The following is a 21706-nucleotide window of genomic DNA, read 5'->3' on the forward strand; positions in this document are numbered from 1 at the left end:
GAGAGAAAGGGAGCGAGAGGGAGAGAATGTATGGTGAAAGGCAAACACTTCCTCATTCATTTCCAAGGCCTTTGTGAATAAACCATGGGATGTATCGGCTCGCGAACACTCAGTAAGACCCCGTTCGTTTCTTCCTCTGCTGGTGTGTGAGTCTGTGTGTGAGTAAGTGTGGTAATTAGCAGGTTGAGGAGGGGTAGCTGGTATATGTGTGTGTGTGTGTGTGTGTGTGTGTGTGGGAAGCAGCACTGGGCTTATGTTCTTTGCCTCACGTTTGGGATGTGTGAAATGCATTTGGCTGCATGAAAGAAAACAGTGGAGCGACGTTCAGCCCAACGATTAGGAGCTGTCAAAGTCTGTGTGTGTGTGTGTGTGTTTATGTGTGTGAGTATATGTGTATGTGTGTTTAGAATAAGGCTACATGGATTCCAGCCTACATCTCTGATTTATGCTACTGCATGGCCGGTGTGTGTGGGTGGGAGGGAGGGTGGGATGATGGAGAGAGAGAGAGAGAGATGAAGAGATGGAGATGCAGTGATACGGCTGTTGTTGACCAGAGATGCAGAAAGAGATGGAAATTGGGAAAAGTGGGGAAACAGGAGAAAAATGAGAAATCCTGCTGTTGGGGAATGTTTGCATGCAGTGAGAAAGGAGATGACAGAAAGTGTGTGTGGGAGAAGAGAGAGAGAGAGAGAGAGAGAGAGAGAGAGAGAGAGAGAGAGAGGCGAAAACCATGCTGGATTTTATTGCAGGGGAGAGGAGGGCAGAATGAGCAATAAGGGGAGGGGAACCCCACCATGACTTAATGAAAGGAATGCGTGTGTGTGTGTGTGTGTGTGTGTAAAACTGGAACTGGTGTAAATGTACTGTGTAACAAAGGTGTGACTAATATAACTACCAAAAAAAAAAAACACACTACATGTCCAAATGTTTGTGGACACCTCTTCTAATGCATGCATTCAGCTACTTTAAGTTGCACCCATTACTGACACAGATGTGCAAATGCACACACTTATCTAGACCCATGCCAAATGCCAGGCGTGGGCTAGAGGGATATAAAGCCCACCAGCACTGAGCTGTGGAGCAGTGGAACCGTGTTCTCTGGAATGATGGTTCTCTGGAATGAGATGGGGTGGTGATCATCCACCACCCTGATTTAACTAATGCTCTTGTTACAGAATGCAATCAAATCCAATGCAATGCCCTGCAAAATCTAGTAGAAAGTCTTCCCTGGACAGTAGAGACAGTTACTTCAACAAAAACAGGATTAACTCTTTTTTTAATAACTCTGATTTCAGAAGAAACAATCAATGAGCAGGTCCCAATACCTTTGTCCATATAGTGTATTTATAGAACAGTTAGCCTTCCATTTCTAGCTCAAGGAAATTGATGTGTTCTTTTAACTTGAAAGCCTTGTATCATCAGGCTGGACTTTCATGTGGGCACGCTGGCTGAATTGTGAAATGCCTGTAACAAGAGTACACCAATAACGGTCTGTTCCAGGAACAGTAATCAAGGTCTCCTAATCTTTCTAGCTCTATTCCAAGTTTTTGTCCACAACGTGTCTGACACGTGAAAAAACAATTTTTAAAGGAATCATTTGGTAAAAAACGCACACCATTTGCATAAGTTCTTTATCCATGTAAGTTTTTCTATGGTATCTTTCCAAAGAACCCCTTTTTGGCACTTTTCCAAGAGTGTGGGACCAGGTTGATGCTAATGCTCAGTGTCAGACGCTGCTGCTAATGGTTAAGTGCAAATGAGTTTAATCAGAACTGAGTAGTAATGGTGAGTGGCATTTCTTCTGAAACTGGACATGAATTATGGTGGCTGCGGAAAGATCTCACTGTACAACAGCATAGACTCACTGTAAATGCAGTGTAGATACTGCAACAAGATGAAGGGGCTCCACTTTCTGAGAGTGATTCTCACTGTGTGGGAAAACTAAAGCTTTAGGCCCACACTGGCCCAATGTGGACAAATCTAAAAAATGTGACTGGCGCCTTGTCCAGGGGGTGTTCCTTCCATGCTGCCTCCAATGATTCCTGGTGGGCTCCAGACCCACTGTGACCCTGACCAGGGAGGAAGCAGATAAGAAAGAGAGATGGTTAGCTGATAAACTGGTAAAAAGTCATACCTGATTTAGTGAAATGTTTGAAACATCACAATTACAATTCTTGCTCCCTATGTGGTTTTGGGTTTTATTCATTATGGCCTGAAACCAAGCAAAGAAACAACTTTACATCCATAAACAAACTGTTGGCTTTGCAACAACAAGGTCAGGGCTACATGCGTTGTATGAGATCAGGTTGCTATATACATAGACTCCATTGAACCGGATCAATATGTGGTAAGATAATGGAATACAAACACAGAAGTCTTCCAAGACTGATGCATCTGATTCACTACTGTAAGTGAGGAAAAACATGACAACATTTGTTTTTGGAAAATCATAAGAACCCGCAGATAAAATTACAGAAACAAGATCCTTTGGGGAATGAAACATGTTCTGTTTTTATGGCATTACTCTTAAAAAAGCCTTTTGTCACTATTGGGACAAGTGTGAATATACTGGCAGTAACTGCAGAGTAAGTATACAGTAAGGATACTAGAAGGCAGTAATTAAGTCAAATAAACAATGTGTTAATAGTGTGAATACAGTGAATATAAGGGAAGTAATAATGGGAAAGTGGATTGTTGGATACAGTAAATACACTGACCGTAAATACAGTGTCACTGTGTCACACTCATACAAAAAAAAATAGCTTTTGCTTGTAATGCTCATTTGTTTTCTAATTTTTGTCAGCTATCTCATTAAAGCCTCATGCATAAGCAACTTGTGCACTTGTGCTTGTATATGCTTGTAAAGTGAGTCACTCTTTTGCTGCGGTGTTAGTGGTATGGGACACAGCCCAGGCCACCTAGGCTGGGGATTTTCTCTTTCATTGCCCAAGCCATTACACTTCCTGATCCATTTCTTCCCCATTTCCAGTCCTAATTCTACTTCCATACACCAACACACTGTCCAGTAAAAGTAAGATTATTTTATTAACACTACAAACATTTCTGATACCTCCTAACCTGCAGGAATCAGCTACATGTCCAGACGTGGGGTAAAAGGTCATTTACAACCCTGTTATTTTGGGTTGTAAATGGTTGTCTGGTTTACAGCAAGCCACATAGCACAGCATTGTAGTCATTGTATTTATCCCTGAGTCTTCCTGAATAGTGCTGATGTCCTTTCCTGCAGTGTGCGGGTAGCTAACTGAAGAGATATTGAAGACAGTCAGCTGGGGTTAGCTTCTAGTCTAGCATGAATTCTTGCGCACTTCCCCAGCTTTCACTTTGTTGCGCTCTGCTTTTGAGCTCCCTTTTCTGCATACGCTGGCACAAGGCCTGGTCCTGATAACTAGTAAAGCCTGGCGGTGATGTGCCGTTCTCCTAACCTGAGGAATGAAAACTATCTAACTATCTAATCTACTATCAGCAACATCATATTCTCCTGAAGTGGCTGTTGGAATTGACTTGTTTTACAGCTTTGTTTTGGTTATGAGGGATTTTATTTTAAATGAAAAGACAACAGGAATCACGGTTTGTTGCTTCCATGTACTAAACTCTCAATATTCAACTACGCCGAGAAAAACACATTTCCCATTCTAGGGCCCCTTTAAACTCTAGGCTTTTTATTTTTGTTCTTATTTTGAAGATGCAGCTACTACTATACATTCTTTAGAAACTATTATAAAAAAACTATTATTGTACCTGTCATAACAAAGCAAAATCCCTGAAATGGGAACTAAATATCCTTAGAATTTCTCAACAGTATATTTATTTAATGAATCATTTTAGACCATTTCTATTAGTCTATTCATTGTCAAAGGTAAAGAGTGTAACCATGCATTATAACATCATGATAGCGCAATGCAAAAACAGGACAGTATGAATCATGGAGAAAAGGCATTTTATTAAATATGGTATCCACTGTAACTGCACCTGGATCCATACTCACATGGACCCAGGTTTGGAAACAACCAGCTACCCACTTCATCTTGATCATGTCATGCATCACACTCCGCCTGCCTCCAAGCTGTTGTCTCACTAGTAGGTTATGCAACCACTTGCTATGATGATCATTTTTTTTGTCAAAATATTGTGAGGCTTTTGAAAGGTGAATAATCTGAGGCAGTGATATGTGAAATATGTAGTTATGAGATTGGAATCCTCAGTGTTTAAGAGGATACATTGTCTGCACTGAATGGAGAGCTCCTCTTTTATTACAAACATAATCTCTTCTCTGTAAAACAGAGCTTGCAGAAGTAGTAATTCATTGATGGTGTTATAGGCCTGAGGTGGTGAGAATGAAGAAAGTTACTACTGCCAGCTGGAAGTATAGGAAGGTAGTATTACCTGCCATTCTTATAGTGCAGTGAGCAGTAGATGTGGAGTAGATTTTTCTGGCCGTGTTGTATGGAGTCTTGCAGCCTGCTGGGTGTTTATCCTGGCTTTGTGCAGCTCTAGAGTCAGTTATTGATTGGTGAACTTCAGATCAGCTTTCTGAGCCAGACGGAGATCTGAGAGGCTGATCATTGCAGTACACAGATTGCACACACACTCATTGGGAGAGGCCTGCTGTAATAACACACTCCATACAAACACATTAATTGTTGCTGTCACACAAAACCCTCGTATGTGCAAAACTGTAATATTAGAAGCAGAAGGGGGGGGGGGGTCCTCTTAACTTTCATTGGATGTCAATGTAAACAGATTTGATCCCAAGTAGAGTGTTTCGAGCATTTCTATTGGTTCATTCATCATGCGATTCTGACACAATGTAAAAAAAAAAAACATCCAGATTCAAATGATGTCAAAAACTGAACATGCCAAAAATGGAGGTACAAGGTTTTGGTGTAGGTCACAAGTTCAGATTTTGTCACTGTCTTGCAATGCGCACACGCACACACACACACACACACACACACATACTCACATGTACCCTAAAAGAAAAAACTACTCAATATTACATAAGCATTTTTTAACACATTTAGTAGCTCTTCTTGTCTGCTTCTTATTTGGTGGCTCTATTTGAGTAGCTTTTCTTATTTGTAATTAGTTAGTACGCGCTATTGTAAACATGGCCTAAAGTGCTGAGTGGAGAGATGCTCGTCTGTCTTCCGAAAAGGAACAAGTGGAACTCTTGCACTAATCTGTGCAACATCAGGATCATGCACATCAGCAGAATGCCACGCGTAGTTCGTTCAGCACGTGTGCTTTAACAGTGTCAATAACACAGTGTCTGGATTTGGTTATTTACCGCTGTGTCCCGCTGCCTCAGATAAACAGCACTGTTCTCTCTCAGTCTTCTGTGTCTACTACAGCGTGCTGCACATGCTCAGTCCTGACCCAGATGTCAGTCGGCGAATCTGTAATTAGAGGTAGCACGCGCTATTGTAAATATGGCCTTAAGTGCTGAGTGGAGAGGTGCTTGAAGCAACAACGGAATCACTTTGAAAACAGAAAGCTTTCATCCACCGGTGAAACGGCCGCCTCTGAAATTTGAATGAACCGACTCACTGTTCTTGTGGCAAAGCATTTCAAGCTGTATCGACTCAGACTGTATGATAAGGCGCGTGATGAGCTCCTGCTACCGAGACATGAAACCAGCGCAGACATTAAACAAATGAACTGTTTATGATGTGTGTTTGCTTCTGTACATCTGCTTCTGTACAACAGCTTACAAAAACAGCTTTCACCTCACACTCCAGGAGCAGTGTAAACACATCTACACAAATAATTACATATAAAAAGAAAAGCTCTACTATATATATATATATATATATATATATATATATATATATATATATATATATTCAGCCAATTTATATAAAATATTGATGTATTTGTGTACTTTTTATGATAGCAGCATTGGCAGGTATGTACATAAAAAAACTCACAGACAGAAACAGAACAGAAGGCCTACTGCATTAGATTCATCACCAAGTGCCAGAAAGATTAACCAATCACCTCTAATTTCCATTGGGTAGGACCAGTTTTGCCCCAACACCCAGAAAAAAAACCCAAAAAACAAACAAACAAACAAACAAACTGGGTTTCTTTGAAAAGGCAGGTGAGCGTTTTATTCATAATTTTCAAAATGTACTGCGGCCACCAAAAGCCACACTGTGGACAGTAGAACAAACTGTATTATGTTAACACAGAAGGGCAGGCACAGTAAACTATAGCTATAGTCTTTCACATGCTTCAGTTAAGCTATGTAGATATGTGACACATTGTTTATTGAGAAAAAAAATCTTATAACAATTTCCTTTTTGGATATTGTCATATCTTCAGCGAAAGATTAAGTTTTGGTCTTTACAATGAGTGAGAATCCTTCTGGAGGGCGCTGTAGCACTACAGTTTGACATATCCAGATGGCTATCACAAACTGTGCATACACACTGTTTCCCACATCCTGTATGCAGCGGTAAATCTGACAGGGATTCAGGGTTTGGTTGTGTTATGAGTTTGAAGTGTGTTCAGCTTATTCAGCTATCCTGAAACTCAATGCAGCTTTGCAGAGTTTGGCATATCAAGGCCTGCAGTGTGGGCATCATTACAATCCACCTGCTACTGTACCTCCCCCTACCTGACTCAGCAACACATACACTAAACACACATACACATTCAGAGAACAACACTCTCTCTCTCTCTCTCTCTCTCTCTCTCACACACACACATATACTGAGGGCTGCTTGAGTGTACAAGCTTGACCTACCTTGTAGCTACGCTCATTGGCCATTTCATCAGGTACCTAACACAGAGCTGTACTTTAGAGGTTCACAGTTACTGTAACCCATCTGTTGCTTCTCCAACCAGCACAGGAAGGAGACCATCATAGTAATGAATGACAGATATTATTTGGGTGGAGGACCATTCTCAGCACAGCAGTGACACTGTCATGGACATGGCATGTTGGTGTGTTGCACAGGGGAAAGTGTTGCTAGGCTTATTAAACACATCAGTGTCACCGGTGGATTCTGAACAGGTCGCCAACTAAAAATATCCAGACAACAGTGGTCCTGATAAAGTCTAACTGTACATAGAAGTAGATGAGCTATCATTTCTTAAGTGTGCACTCAACTGTACACCTGTGTTTATATTAAAGTGGCCTGTGTTTTTAAATACCTCTCGCTTCTGTATCTGAGAAATTGTGCAGCAACAGATGGGCAGTCAGTAAGCTAAAGGATATAGGGTAGTGGGGTTTGTGTCTGACAAAATGGCCAGAGAGTGTATGTACATAGCAGACATAGCAGGTGAACCTAATAAGCTGGAAACACATGCTCACATGCACAGAAGCGCATGCAAGCCTGCTTTTTAATAAAAGCTGGAGCGTATTCCCCAACCAGGCTTTCAGCGTGGGAGTGTGTTGCAGGAGCAGTGTCAGGACTGTACTACAGTGTCATGGCAGTGTGGTGCCGCAGTGTGTGTCGCTCCGCTGGAACAAAGAAAGTCCCAGTGCATGACTGCTTTATTCTTCAGGGAGCCCAACTCTCAGCTATAACTCCAGGCTGTGTTGGTCAGCGAGTGTGTGTCTGCTCAAGTCTCTCAGAATCCGCCCTTGGTCCCCAGTGAGAGCAGGCTTTCTGAGACATTAGTACGCTTTGTTTGTTCCCTGCTTCCGTGTGTAATAAAGTAGTTACGGCTTACCGTTTTTTTCACCTCCCTTGCTGCAGTCTCACTGCACCTGTTACTTTCTTTGCAGCAGCTTAACTTGAGAGTTGTACTTTTACTGAGCACATTGAGTAAACATCCACAATGCAGGCTAGAAAACATAAGTAAACCTCGGTGTTAATGACTTCTCCTACTGCTAATTAGAAAAGGTGTTTTGATTAAGGAGATGTTTGGAGGTGTGGGTTCGACCAGTACAATACCATTAAATAAAAGCCACATGAAGCCCAGTTACTGACAAATCAGTTCTTCTCAAGAAAGACTGATTAGTTTAAAACACGCCTCAATGTAAAGAACATTCAAACGAACCTCAAAATACATGTTACAGGGAAGCATGAAGCTAGAAAAGGCTATGCTGGCAGTGCTAAAGACCTGGGTGAACATAAATCCAAAGTCAGACAAAATCTCCCTAGGAGAGGTCATGCTGTTAATATCACTCCATGAGTACAATGGGCAATCCTGAAAGAGGTGAGAAAGAATCTAAAGGTAACAGCAAGATGCTACAAACTGTAAATATCTTTGTGCATGTGTCCTTTATTATACAAACACTGAAGAATTGTGGTTTTCATGGAAGGACACCACAAAGAAAGCCACTGCTGGAGGAAGCATCATGGTTTGGGGCTGCTTTGCTGCCTTATGATAAATAAATAAATTTACATTTAAAGGTGTATTAAAACATTTTACAGGAGAATGTAAGGACAGTAGTCCATAGGCCCAAGCTGAAGAGATGCTGGGTCATGCAACAAGACAATGACCCAAAGCACATTAGTACATCCACTTAAGAATGGATGAATGCCCAGATCAGAGTTCTATTTGTAACCCTAAAGAGATGCCATGGTAGGGTTGAGGGCTGAAGAGGGCTGTGCATGTAGAGTATCCCAGAAATATTGAGAAACTAAAACACAATAGCAGGGAGGAAAGGTCCACATTCCCTCTTTAAGGGATCTACACGTTATTACATTCATGGGTTCACATACGTTTCTAGCCTGCACTGTGGACATGTTCTCAATAAAAGACATCAATAGTACAACTGTCTTATTAGTTTAGTTAGATTGTGTTTGTCTATAACTGACACTTAGATAATGATCAGACCACATTTTATTAGTAATCAATTCAGAACTCCAGGCAATTCCAAAGGGATCACTTACTTTTTCTTGAAATGGTGTATTACACACTGCCGTTAAAGCAACATTATGTGGCAATTTTATCTTAACGTTCAGCTTTAAAATCAGTTTGATTGTACACTGACTTGTAAGAGGGATAATGGCATCTCTGTCATTGTCACTCCAGGCCAGAACGCTGCTACTGCACTATGTAACTTTGGTGGAGCGGGAATAAGACCTCTCGCAAGAACTTATTGTGTAGGTTTGTGTAAAATACTGTATTGTTACTCAACTAGGTTTGCCGACTTGTAATTTTCACTTGTAAAGTAATCATAGATCAGTCCTACTTGGGAAAGCTTTATGAATATCCATCTTGGTGTCCAGGAGCAGAATGCTTTTTTCCAGGACAGGTAATCAAATCCAGGGCGATCCTAGATGGGTAGCCACCTGGCCATGGCTCTGGTTCAGCAATTCTTAAATAAACTTTAGAAATTTCATGAAATTTTAATGGAACGCTCATTTAACACTTCTCACAGTGCAACTGGATCACTTCTTGTTATTCCCTGACTGTTGGACACAAAACACAGCGAATGGCTTTAAGTTTATAGTATTGAGTGACAAGAGAAGCTATAATAAAGACATGAACACATTTTTAGGGTAAATCTGTGCAGTTTACCACTAGTTTGTGTAGGTTTTCTGTGTAGCTAAGTATGGTTTTGCTTAATCCATGTACAATTAACAAATAAGGCCTACAACACATTGTGTATATTCTGTTCAGTGGGCTTTATTGGCATGACTGTTCCTCCTCTCTCTCTCTCTCTCTCTCTCTCTCTCTCCATCTGTCTGTCTGTCTTCCATTATGTTTGATTGTGCTGCATCTACAATATTGCATTACTGAGAGACTCCCAGTTATTGATCTAATTACAAAGTGCTCTCTCTCTCACACACACACACACACACACACACACACAGTGGCCTTCTGATGATGACAGCATCAACACTCAACGCCTTAACAAAAAGCCATGACGGAAACATTGATCTGTGTCTGCTGCATCTGTATCACCACAGCTCTCTGACAGGCGTGTTCACTGTAGGGATAGGTGACCATGTGTGTGTGTGTGTGTGTGTGTGAGTGTGTGTGTGTTTGCATAAAGCTAATAGCTTAGCAAGTAGTACAACTGTACAGTTATGTCACACAAGAGGACAGGCTGAGATGAGCTTTCAGATGCCATTGAAGTGCTACAGCAGGGTGCAGAGGGCTATTTCGGTTCTTATCATCCACTCATGGATATGATTAATTGCAGCGTGTAGCAGAGTGAAGGATTGTGACAGTGTTACATATTGCTGAAGAAACAGGTTAGACGTGGGCTCAGAGTGCTGCAGCAGGTTATTATTACTGCAGAAGCAGAGCTGCTCAGAGTGACTGATGAGCTGTAATGATGCGAGCTGGACCTTCCCGTTCAGGGTCCATGTAGAACACAAGCTGGAGATGGGAGCCGGAGGAGCCGGTCACCTGTATCTGTCAGAGTCGTACCATCACCATCTCACAGAGAGGTTGAGAACCCAGCTCTTCAGCTGCCCCCCTCCCACCACCCACCCTTCGCTAGCCACGTTCTCTCATCTCATATACCCCTAACCTCCAATCACTGGCTTTCTCTCTCTGTCTCCCTCTAAGTCTACAGTCTTGCACTCTTTCCTCCCCTCTTTTACTCTTCCCCTTTTGCTTTCGGTCCTCCTGTCTCTCTCTCTCTCCCTCTCTCTCTCTCTCCCTTACTATATTTCCCTGTTTCTCACACACTTTCTCTCACCCTCTGTCATTCTCGCCCTGCCTCTTTTCTCACTCGCACTCTTGTTCATTCACTTTCCCACTGTGTGTTTCTCCCTCACTTTCTCAAGGCTGCTGACTTTTACTATTTTTTTATACGTTTTTTTTTTTTTTACTATCAGGTCATAGTTGCATTTTTTTGTGCTAGCCATGAGTGCCGTTACATAGCCATGTTTAACACAGAAACAGATGGGACTGTTTCTGGGGCCAAATTTGGACTAGTGTACTTGGTATTACAGACTTGGCAAGTTGGCCTCACAAGTACAATCTCCCAAGGATGGGAGGGGGCTGTGTGGTCATTCTGCAGTTAGAAAAGAGGCATACTGCCCATTATCATGCCAGCAGGACCTCACAGCTCTAAAAACATTGAAGCAGATTTTCACGTAGGCTCCATCTTAATACATTAACTACCATGCTACACAACTAAATCCTCACCTTAAAAAATGACAAAACTAACAGTCTACAGCTGTGAGTTTTCTCCTCATCAATTACCACGCTGAGATTGGATTCTGGGCTTTTTGGCTGTTTCAAGGCCCACAAGTCACCTCCTGATGCATTCTTGATAACAGGGGCCGAGCAAAAATACAAACTCGGCTTTTGGATTGTGCTGGGCTAGATGCAAACAGTACTTGGACTACGATGATGACATTTCACAAGTCCAGTCACAAGTTCACAAGGCCGAGTGTCAGGCAAAAACATTAGATTCGTTTTTTTTTTTGTGTCGCCCTAAGCTTTTACATATCTCTATAGACAACCACTGATATTTCACCCTAAATATCCCTGAAAGACCTGAAAAAACATAAAACCATGCTCAAATGTATATATGTTACTGCATCACCACTACATATATATATTAATACAACTTAAGCATGAGTAAAATATATAATATGAATTGCGAGTAAAATACAATATAAATGAAAATAATCTAAATATATTCGCATAGTCACATTAAGTAATGAGGAGTAAGAGACTTCCTTTAAGTCTTCAGAGGAGCTGAGGCTGATAGCTTCTAAGTTCTGCTCTCATTCAATACTGCTGATCTGCGTTTAGCTTTGCTGATCAGGTCAGTCAACTGTAATGAGGGTAGAAGCAGTTATAGAACCTATAGAACACAGAGCAGAAAAGGAGCTGTTTACAGCAACCAACAGTGCTCTCACACTCTTTACTTGGCTGTGTTTGATAATCACAGATTTCAAATCCCACAACTACACAGTGAAAATGAGTAAGGAGAGCTTACTGTCAGCTTACTGGCTGCTGTTTAGCTTGTAATCAGAGCCAGCTAGACTAACCATATTCATATGTTGCTTTGTGTAACTTTTATCATGATTACTCTTGTCACATTACTCTTGATATTACAGTCTTTTATCTAGGAATTGTCTGGCGACTGATCATTTAGTTTGCTGATCAATTCTTGTTATGTAGCTTTGACTTCTCCTCAGTCCTCATCTGTGTTTAGTAAGTGCCCTGTTCAGTTTGGAGAGGTCCCTCTAGGTTAACTGTTGATATGTGTCCATGCGCCCTGATCTAATGAACATGGACCAGCTGTGACTGACTAGTTAGAGCTAGTTAGCGCATGCTCCTTAAAGCAACATTATGTAGCAGTTGTATCTTAAATGTACAGCTTCAGAATCATGCTGATGGTAAACTGACTTAATATTAAGGAGAATGGGTCCGACACGCCAGCTACTACACTATGTAACTTTGGTGTAGCGTGCACAAGACCTCTCATCAGATCTGTGTAGCGCTGCAGAACTAACATGGGCTTTTACTGGGGCATGTTGCTGTGCCCTACTGAAATCACGATAGTGTAAGTAAACCTTATCCTGTATTGCTCAGCAGAACTTCAGGACAAGTCACGCAAATTCATTATAGGCACATTTCCCATAATGCTCCAGCGTCTTCACAAAAGCTTGAGCAGGTAATGCTTTAGCTAATGTTTTAAGGTCAGCCATGACAAGGTGATGATAGCTCATAGCTATATTATTTGGTTATAGCCACTCATAACCATATAATCTACCAAAAGAAGCAACATATTAGACCACTGAAACAAAGGCATTCATTAAACTAGCCAAGGCATCAGTTACATTAACATAGGCTTTATTTATGCTAGCTAAGAACAGGTCGATTTCTGCGACCTACCTGATTTTGATGGTACACGCACATGTGAACATGTGAATCGCTAGTTTCGTTTTATGACGCTACCTAATTTAGACTGTGCATGTCTGTCAACAGTGAGTTTAGTACATGTTTTTGAGTTTTTTTTCATGTTCAAGATGCATTTTAAATGTATTGTGAATATTTACTTATTTATAATTCAAGTATATTCAGTGGACAGTGCATTCAAGTACATTTTCTTTTACATTTTGGACAACTGCATACTTCAGATGCTGTATTTCTCATCTGTAATTTACATAATCTGAATTTGGTTATTGCTCTTTACATTGTATCAAAATGCTGTGATAAATGGATCAATGGAAATGCTCCCAAATGACTTAGAATCACACAGTTTTGTCTCAACTTCGTAAGAAACATTTTGGACATACTAGGTTTTTGCGTAACCGTGATGAAGAATATAATTTTAAATTCATTATATTATTTTTTAAAAATACCATGGAGTGACAGGTGACTGGCGCAATATTCCTGCAACTCTTCAGCGTCACTATGCTTTACAGTTTATTCAGAAAAGATAAAGCCATGCTGAAACATGGAGAGGCGAATGGCATTTTCTGTGGCCTAATTGAGTCTGAGATCTTGAATTAGTGTTTTAACTCTATTTCCTGGACAGACTGTATCTCTCAGCTTGCCAACAAATGCACGTTTATAGCTGTTCATGAGGAGGAGCTCATTGCAATGATCTGTATTAATGGCAGTGGGGTGAAAGTGAACTACACCCCACTGACAGGGGAGCCCTGCAGCACAAAATACAAATTCTTGCATAAGGCTGCTTTAACTGATGCAGAAGGCCACTGTAGCCTGTCCACTTCGCTTTTACAGGGGTGAAAGCGAAGCTGCAGCTGTTACAGGAAACTTTCCTTCAGAGGTCGTTTAGAGGGGAACGAGATGTTGTTAAAAACGCGTGTGAAATGGCAAGTGTGGTCTGACAGCGTGAGATTAGAGCTAATTGCGTGAATCTAACGGCCAGTGCGTGATAGCCGGCAGCCCTGCTATCTTATTCACTTCCTTTCCTTCTTCCCCTATGACTCTCTCTCTCTCTCTCTCACTCCCATCCCTTCTCGCCCTCCCTTCTCCCTGAATTAACGTTATCGTGGTTTCCATGCCTTCCCATGTGTGGGGTCAACGGGAAGTCGGTTCTGCCGTGGAAAAAAAGATGGACTGCGTCTTTTCCCTTGCCCTCATTTCTCTCTGGCTCTACAGGCTGAGTCAGGGTCGGATTGGTGCGGGTCTCTCCTCCCGCACGGCCGCTTCTCTCTTTTGCAGAGCAGCGTGGGAGTAGGAGAGAGAACCTCGCTTTTTCCGCACCCGTATTCAGGGGCTGGTCGAGGGGGATACACTACTAGCCAATCGAGTAAGCTGCACAACACTACAAGCCAATCATAGCGCACGACGCTGAAGCTCTCTAGCCAATCCAAGCGCACGGAATGGCCACACGTGCGATCACGTGATCTGCTTCTGCCTCTGCAATGTAACCATGGCGCGAACCGCAGCCTTTTTTGCCAGTGCTGCAGTGTTAAGATGCGGGGTGTTTCTAGCTTGCTGTCAGGTGTGGGTGGGTTACAGATGCCAGATATTTATATGCGAACCGTTAGGAGTTATGCACAGCTGTATTTTCAGCACCGTCCACAGCTACTGGCTGGTCACACCGTGTTTAGCAGCTAATTGTCACCCACTGACGACAAGTATTAATCGTGAAGACGAGACCTGTTGTGTCAGAGGGCTTTGGAAAGGTAATTACAGCGAGGAAGAAAGGCGAGGACAGCCAGTGACAGCCAGTGTGTGTAAATCACTATCACAGTCTTAATCCAAGCTGGAAAAAAAAAAAAAATATATATATATATATACATTTTGTCACTGTCAAATAAACCCTATTTTTTACCTAATTTACATAATCTGAATTTGGTTATTGCTCTTTACATTGTATCAAAATATTGTCATGAATGGACCAATAGAAATGCTCCCTGATTACTTAAATCACACAATATTGCCAGACTTTGTTAACTTTGACAGAAAGTTAATCAGATTAAGGTCTTTCCTTCTCTTATAAAGTTGCCATTTTGGACATACTAGATTTTTGCGTAACCGTGATGAATAATATCACTTTAAATGTATTATATTATAAAAAAAATACCATGGAGTGATGGATGACTGGTGCGATATTCCTGCAGCTCTTCAGTGTGACCATGCTGTACAGTTTATTCAGAAAAGATAATGCCATGCTGAAACATGGAGAGGCGGATGGCATTTTCTGTAGCCTAATTGAGTTTTCTTAAAATCAGTGTTTTAACTCTATTGCCTGGACAGACTCCAATGCTTCTGTCCAGCCACATCCAATGATGCAGCCACACCAGACAAGAAGAACAGACCCTGGGCCATTTCTCTCAGCTAAGATTGAATTGAAGGTTGTGGGCTCTGCCATAACATTTTGAACCTCTGGCCAAATGACATAGTTTGTAGATTTTTGAGAAGAGGAATATGTTTTTATTAGATTAATTGTAGATTGTAATTGTGCAACGTTTGGACACCCTACACATAGTCAGTGCCTTAGTGGTCTCCAACCCTCCTCCTGGAGAGCTACCTTCCTGCAGGTTTTAACTCCAATCTAAATCTAAGGATATGTTCCGTTTGCAGGCAAATCAGATTTGTTTCTCAAATTAGATCTTTTTTATTATTTACAAGTGATCAGATCTGATTTGCGTGTCCGGACATCACATACCTATCTGCATGGGTTGCAGGCTTAGGCGTAAGAAGCTAACCTGTGGTGTTCTTCTTGGGTCCCCACTCTTTTTGCAAAAACTAATTTCATGTGTTTTTGTTTATTTGTTTGTTTGTTTGTTTGTTTGTTTGTTTTTGCTGTCCAGACAATCAAAAATCTGATTTGGGCTGGCAGTCTGAACATAGCCTTACATATGTGGTCTTAGATTGGATACATATTCGTGGTCATGCAACATGAATGTGAACAGTTAGATTGAATTCATCCGTTTTGCCTGTACACAAACGCTAAGTGTTGTCATCATCAGCCAGTACTGCCAGCACAGCAATACAGTGATGGAGGACAATATTAATATGCAGATGCGTGTCGTTTCAAGGACAGAATCGTTCCCATTACGAACAGATACAGCTCACTTACATGGATGAATGTGATCTGTTAAGAAATCGGAATTGATTAATAAGGCTTGTGAGTGTGAATGTAGCCTAAGAATATTAATGTTCTTGTTTTAGAAATTCTCACTTCACAAGATTTCTGTGCCAATTGCTTTTAGCTGTCAGTGATTTCCATGCCATTTAACTGTAAGGGTTGTTCCAAACGTCTTAGAAGTAGTTCATAATGGGTATTGATGTATCTTTTGGACCACTCCCCTGTACTCTTAAAAATGAAGGTGCTTCAGAGAGTGCTTTAAACAAAGCCATAGATTCCTTTAAGAATTCACACATTTCTTTGACAAACTATGTTCTTTGTAAATGTGGTTCTTATAGGGCAAAACCCAAAGAACCCAGTGTAGCCCCCCTTTTTTAGGGTTGTAAAAGCCAGCCTTGATTGACTGTGTCACATTTGCTTCAAGAGGTTGCTGACATTTAGGGGAATCTATTGTTCCATCTACCTGTTGCTTTCTTAACAGTTGGCAAAGTTCTTATGGAGGTTTTAACTTCATCAGTTCACAGCACACCAGTTTCCAAAATGCCTTGGGGCTATCTAGATGTTGTTTTTCATAGTTCAGACAGTGATTAGGTTGCAGGTAAGGGTGTTGATTCTTCCATGCAGATCATGCTTGTGAGAGCGGCAGAACTGGTCACATTCACTCTTGTCTTGGCTAAATCTCCCTCAGATCCTTTTCTGCCATGAGGAGGTTTGGCTTTGCACTTCTGTCCAGCCTCAAGCAGTACTACATGAGAATCACCCTGGACGATTAGCCGGTGAATGTTTTTTTGTACAGAATACCCTAAAACTGCCCATAGCAAATGTCCCCATCAAATTTCACACTATTACATTTTTCTAATGCACAATTTACCGAAGGTGTGTATGGCTACTTTCAGTTCTGACCCTAAAACCTGTTCCAGTAAAAGTACAGCTCTTTTTGCAAAGTCCAGATGCTTCACTTGGTTTATAAATAGTGATTAGGATGTTATTCTAGCATGAATGGGACATCTAATTGGTCCTTTGGAGACTGGGTGTCCCAAAGATGTAGCCAAACACTGAACAACTGTAACACTCAGGAACTTAATCCCTCACAGCATGCGGACGCAAGACAGAGTTGTACGTCTGTAATCTGTGCTTTTGATGATTAGATAATCGTATAAGTAAGGAGAGATACTTGCTGATGCTGAGTGTCTGAATAATGGCATATCGGTTAAATTGCAGTATAATTAAATCAGACTCCCATATTTCCATGGTAAGATGACTCATGCTCTTTCATACCCATTTCAGCTGCAGCAGTGCTGAGTGCATAGATAAATGTCAGCTTGCTCATGCTGTAATTACATATTATTCTGTTTCATGCATTAGAGAGTCAAACTGGGGGTGAGACACGGAGCATGCACTTCGTTACCCAGCACTCTGATTCTTTACTTCCATATTGTTTTACTTGATCCTGATGCAAGAAATAAGAGTGGAAAGCATGGTTTGCAAGTGGATAGAAAGCAGACAGCAACTAGTACAGTGTACTCAGGCAGAACAGTGCTAGAGTATTTTTATAATACATGCAACCTTTAAAAATTGACCTACTGTTTGTGAACAGAGTGAAAATGAGTGGTACTGCTTGCCCATTAACCCATTAACTGTTAACTGAAGGTATTTGTAACCTGGGCAATGGATGCAAATACAATTAATTCAATATATGTTTTTTTTAATTACACAAACTTTCCAACCTAAATATATAACCATAAAATCATGGGGAAGTGAACGTTGAATGGCTAGGCAGGTTTACATGATTTCTGTAACTGTTCAGTAATTGATCGGGAATTTCCATGCACAAGAGTTTCCAGAGTTTACTAAATACTAGCCATTGGAGAATGGCTAGACTGGTTCAAACTGACAGAAAGGCTGCAGTAACTCACATAACCACTCTGTACAGTTGTGCTGAGCAGAAAAGCATCTCAGTCAAATGAGCTACAACAGCAGAAGGCCATGTCAGGTTCCACCTCTGTCAGCCAAGAACGGAAAGCTGGGGATGCAGTGGGCACAGGCTCACCAAAACTGAATGTAGGCTCGAGAAATATAGCCTGGTTTGATACATTTCAGTTTTCAGAGGCACACAGATATTAGTATCAGAATTTGGTGCCTAAAGTTGAAGGCAACAGTCCAGGCTGGTGGAGGTGGTGGGGTATGTTTTTTGGCATACTTTGGGCTCAATCTTTGCTTGAATGCTATGCCTATTAGCCTATTTGAGTATTTCAAAGCTGTCTCAAACTGCTTTCACTAACATGACCATTAGTTCAGTGTTCTTCAGTAGCCTTGCCAGCCACTGGCTATGATTCCACTTCTGGGATTTGATAGAACGGAAACCCAACATCTTGTGGACTGTCTTCGTGGTGAAATGTGTATCCTATTTAACTCTGCAGATTACAGCAGTTAGTACTGATTTGTCTTACAACATACACGTGGTGGTACACTGCTTTTCCTGAGTATCAAATTTAATTTTATACATAAAAACAATGGATTGAATCAAGTCAATGTGTGTTACATTCACATGTGCAGCTCTAGAGACACTTGACTATATTGTCCTGTTCACTGTTTTGTTTAATGTTGTTTGGACACAGAGTAAAAGACTTTCTGACTGCTCCTTATTTCTTATCATGCCAGGTTTGAGTTAATTCCACTGCTTCTACTACCAGATATGATCAGAGATAGGATTGGAAACTATAACATCATGCAGAAAAAGAAATGATGTGTATCAGCCAAGGCCCAGTTCAGACCAGGTCTTTTGCTTGGCCTCTGTTGTAAGGGATAAAGTGGAATAGCTCTCCAGCCCTCTGTATATAAACAAACCTCAGCACCTGCATTCTGTGGTGTGGGATTGCTTAGTGTCATTTCTTTCTTTAAACTGTGGATGGACTACTGCAGAAAGCAGGGAGACTGCTGAGAGTCTATTGTCTGATTTTCATGTAAAGAAAAGGGAGCTGCTAGTGTTTGTGTAATTATGGAGATCTTTTCCTTTGTCAGCTTGTGCTTGCTCTCAAGGTTCAGTTTAGGTGCAGTATTCAACAAAAGCTGATTTGTCATTATAGCTGTTATGCACAACCCTTTGTACCAAGTCAACTGAATTGGCAGGCCTACAGATCCTGACACTGTTTTACATGAAAAAGCTCTTTGCGGAATTCTAGCCCCTGTAAGCTTTACAGGCAGTTTTATACATCTTTCCTGCTACAGACATAATCTACACAGGTATTAGATGTTAGCTATAAATACTGGTCTTTTATGAGAAGAGCTCTGGAACAATCAAACACGTAGTGTAGGTATCACACACACTAACACACCAACACCAGGTCAGTGGCACTGCATCGCTAAGAATGACCCACTACTCAAATAATAATTGCTCTGCAGTGTAAAGGAGGGTAACATACAGAGACACAGGTGGATTACAGTCTGTTATTACAGAATTACAAAGTGCTCCTATGTGGTCAGTGGAGCTGATAAAAAGGACAGCGAGAGTAGAAACAATGAGATGTCATTAATGTGATGGCTGATCAGTGTATATGAGTGGTGTTAAAAGTAGGGTTACACATTAAATTATTACAGGCACTAAGTTAACGCTGTTAATATAATACATTTGCTGAACATCAGACTGAAACCCGAAGCAGCTGCTCAGGCTCTGTATGTCAGTGTAACGAATCTGAGACATGGCCCTCATTGCCCCCTCCTCTTCTTGTGTTGCGAGTGGACACTTGTGTAATTCAGATGTGACTCACTTTCGAATGGTGAGTGGAAGTTGCGAGGGCCTGGTAAAGACAGTACTGAAACTATACCTGTGGTTATAGCTCCCTCGATCTAAGCTGTCTTGCTAAAACCTGCTACTTCCATGTTGTGAAGCCTGCCGTTTTGCAGTAGGCAAGCAGTAAACTAAGAAAACCGTTAGCAAAACAGAGCCCCCCGGAACCTGCATGAAAGTTTAGCCGAATCAAGAGGCTGGTGCGCAAATATAATCTTAATGGAAGAGTCTGTTGTAAGGGATAAAGTGGAATACCAAAGGCCCAAAAAGAAACATTCTCAAAGAAATCCAGTTTGATGTTTCAAGTATGCTACATAACATCTAGACAAGCCAGGTGAGTTTTGGAAGCAAGCTGTGGACTAATGAAGCCAAAATATAACATTTTGGCTGCATTCAGCAAAGGTACTTTTGTAAGAAAAAAGGAATGCCTTGCAAACTGTAAAGAATGGGGGTGGATCTGGTATGGTTTGAGGTTGAAAAACTAATGGCTTCTACACTAGAAGATGTTGGAATGTCTCTAACAGTCCCCTGACCGAAATATCATATTAATGTGTGAATAAACCTTAAAAAAGCTCTTTATGAAAGATGGCCCAAGAATACCTCAGAACCTTCAGAGGCCTTCTGAAAGAATTCTGACTATAAGAACTGGAAGACTCTTAGCTGCAAGCTGCAAGGCCTGCAAGGTGTCTAAACTTTTGCACAAGACACAATGATGATTTTTAAAAAATAAATTTTGATACACAGGCTGTGATGATCACCCATCCACTCTCCTGATTCCTTACAGAGGTTGCCAAGCTATTGAACCCTGCACTACAGAGAGAGAGAGAGAGATGAGTGATATAAATAATTAATCTGGTATTAATTGGCCAAATTAGTTTTTTTGTGCATGTGCAAACTAGAGCACCCACTGTTCTCTGGTTTCATTCTCACACCTCTGTGTAGTGTGCATTTCTTGTAGGAAAAGATGACTTCACTGTCTGGGTCATCAGGTCAATAGGCTAAAGTTTAAAGATTATAAATAACCATAAAGGCAGCGCATTAAGATAATAATGATATGTACTTAGATATAGCGTTGACCTAGTGGGTAATTACCTTCATTAAAGGTGACTTGATTTCCACTCTATTGCATGCATTTCGATGGTAAGCATTAGGGCTTCCAGACCCTTTGATCTCTCAAAAGCTCTGGGCTGCACACTAGACTGTAAAAGATCCTCTCAGTCCCGCGCTACAATACAAGCAAATATATCTGCAGGCAGAACTGTGGCGGCAAGGACTGCATAATCCTCAGGTACAATGCGTCTGTATAGCCGAGGCTGTACTGACTATTCTTGCTGTAGAGCTTAATGCTGAACTGAGCTGATACCGAATACTTCCTCAGTCAGTCCACTGTCAGATAGTTTTCAAGTCTCCTTCAAGAAAATATCATTGTTAGTGATTTGTTATACACAGTACGGACAAAAGCATTAGGATATGTGCTGATTATTTTTTTGTTTAGAATTCAGGGGTATTAAAAAGCGAATCCTGCTTTAAATTGTACAGTAACTGTCTCTAATGTCCAGGGAAGGCTTTCTACTAGAGGAAGACCTTCTACTTTCTACTTTGGAGCGTTGCTGTGAGGATTTAAGTGCATTTAGCTACAAGAGCATTAGTGAGGTCAGGGTGTTGGATGATCACAATCCATTTCAAAAGTATTGGAGCACCAAACATAATTCCAGAGAACAGAATTCCACTGCTCCACAGCTCAATGCTGGGGGGCTTTATACCTTTTAGCCCACGCCCGGCATTAGCCATTCATGTTTATCTGCTCCAGGGAGTTCTATTCTATTGGCAATACTTATCTACAGAGACTATTCAAGCAGAGATCCTAGACTGGAAAGTAACACTTAATGCATCAACCAAATTTAGAGCACTTACCCATGTATAAAAATACTGCTTTGAGATTATACAGTGTTCTG

General features: G+C 41.2%; 1 protein-coding gene across 8 annotated transcripts in view; it reads left to right on the top strand.

The window, feature by feature from the left end:
* Positions 1 to 21706, top strand: part of fam131bb (family with sequence similarity 131 member Bb) — a 45608-nt gene continuing 23902 nt past the window's right edge. For all 8 annotated transcript variants that reach the window (XM_072679572.1, XM_072679580.1, XM_072679574.1 and 5 more), the window contains exon 1: positions 1 to 112. In XM_072679572.1, coding sequence (XP_072535673.1) covers positions 85 to 112 — 28 coding nt within the window. In that variant the 5' untranslated portion in view covers positions 1 to 84. The remainder of the gene's footprint in view (positions 113 to 21706) is intronic.

Source organism: Salminus brasiliensis, chromosome 5 (genome assembly GCF_030463535.1).
Source record: "Salminus brasiliensis chromosome 5, fSalBra1.hap2, whole genome shotgun sequence".
Taxonomy (NCBI): Eukaryota; Metazoa; Chordata; class Actinopteri; order Characiformes; family Bryconidae; genus Salminus; species Salminus brasiliensis.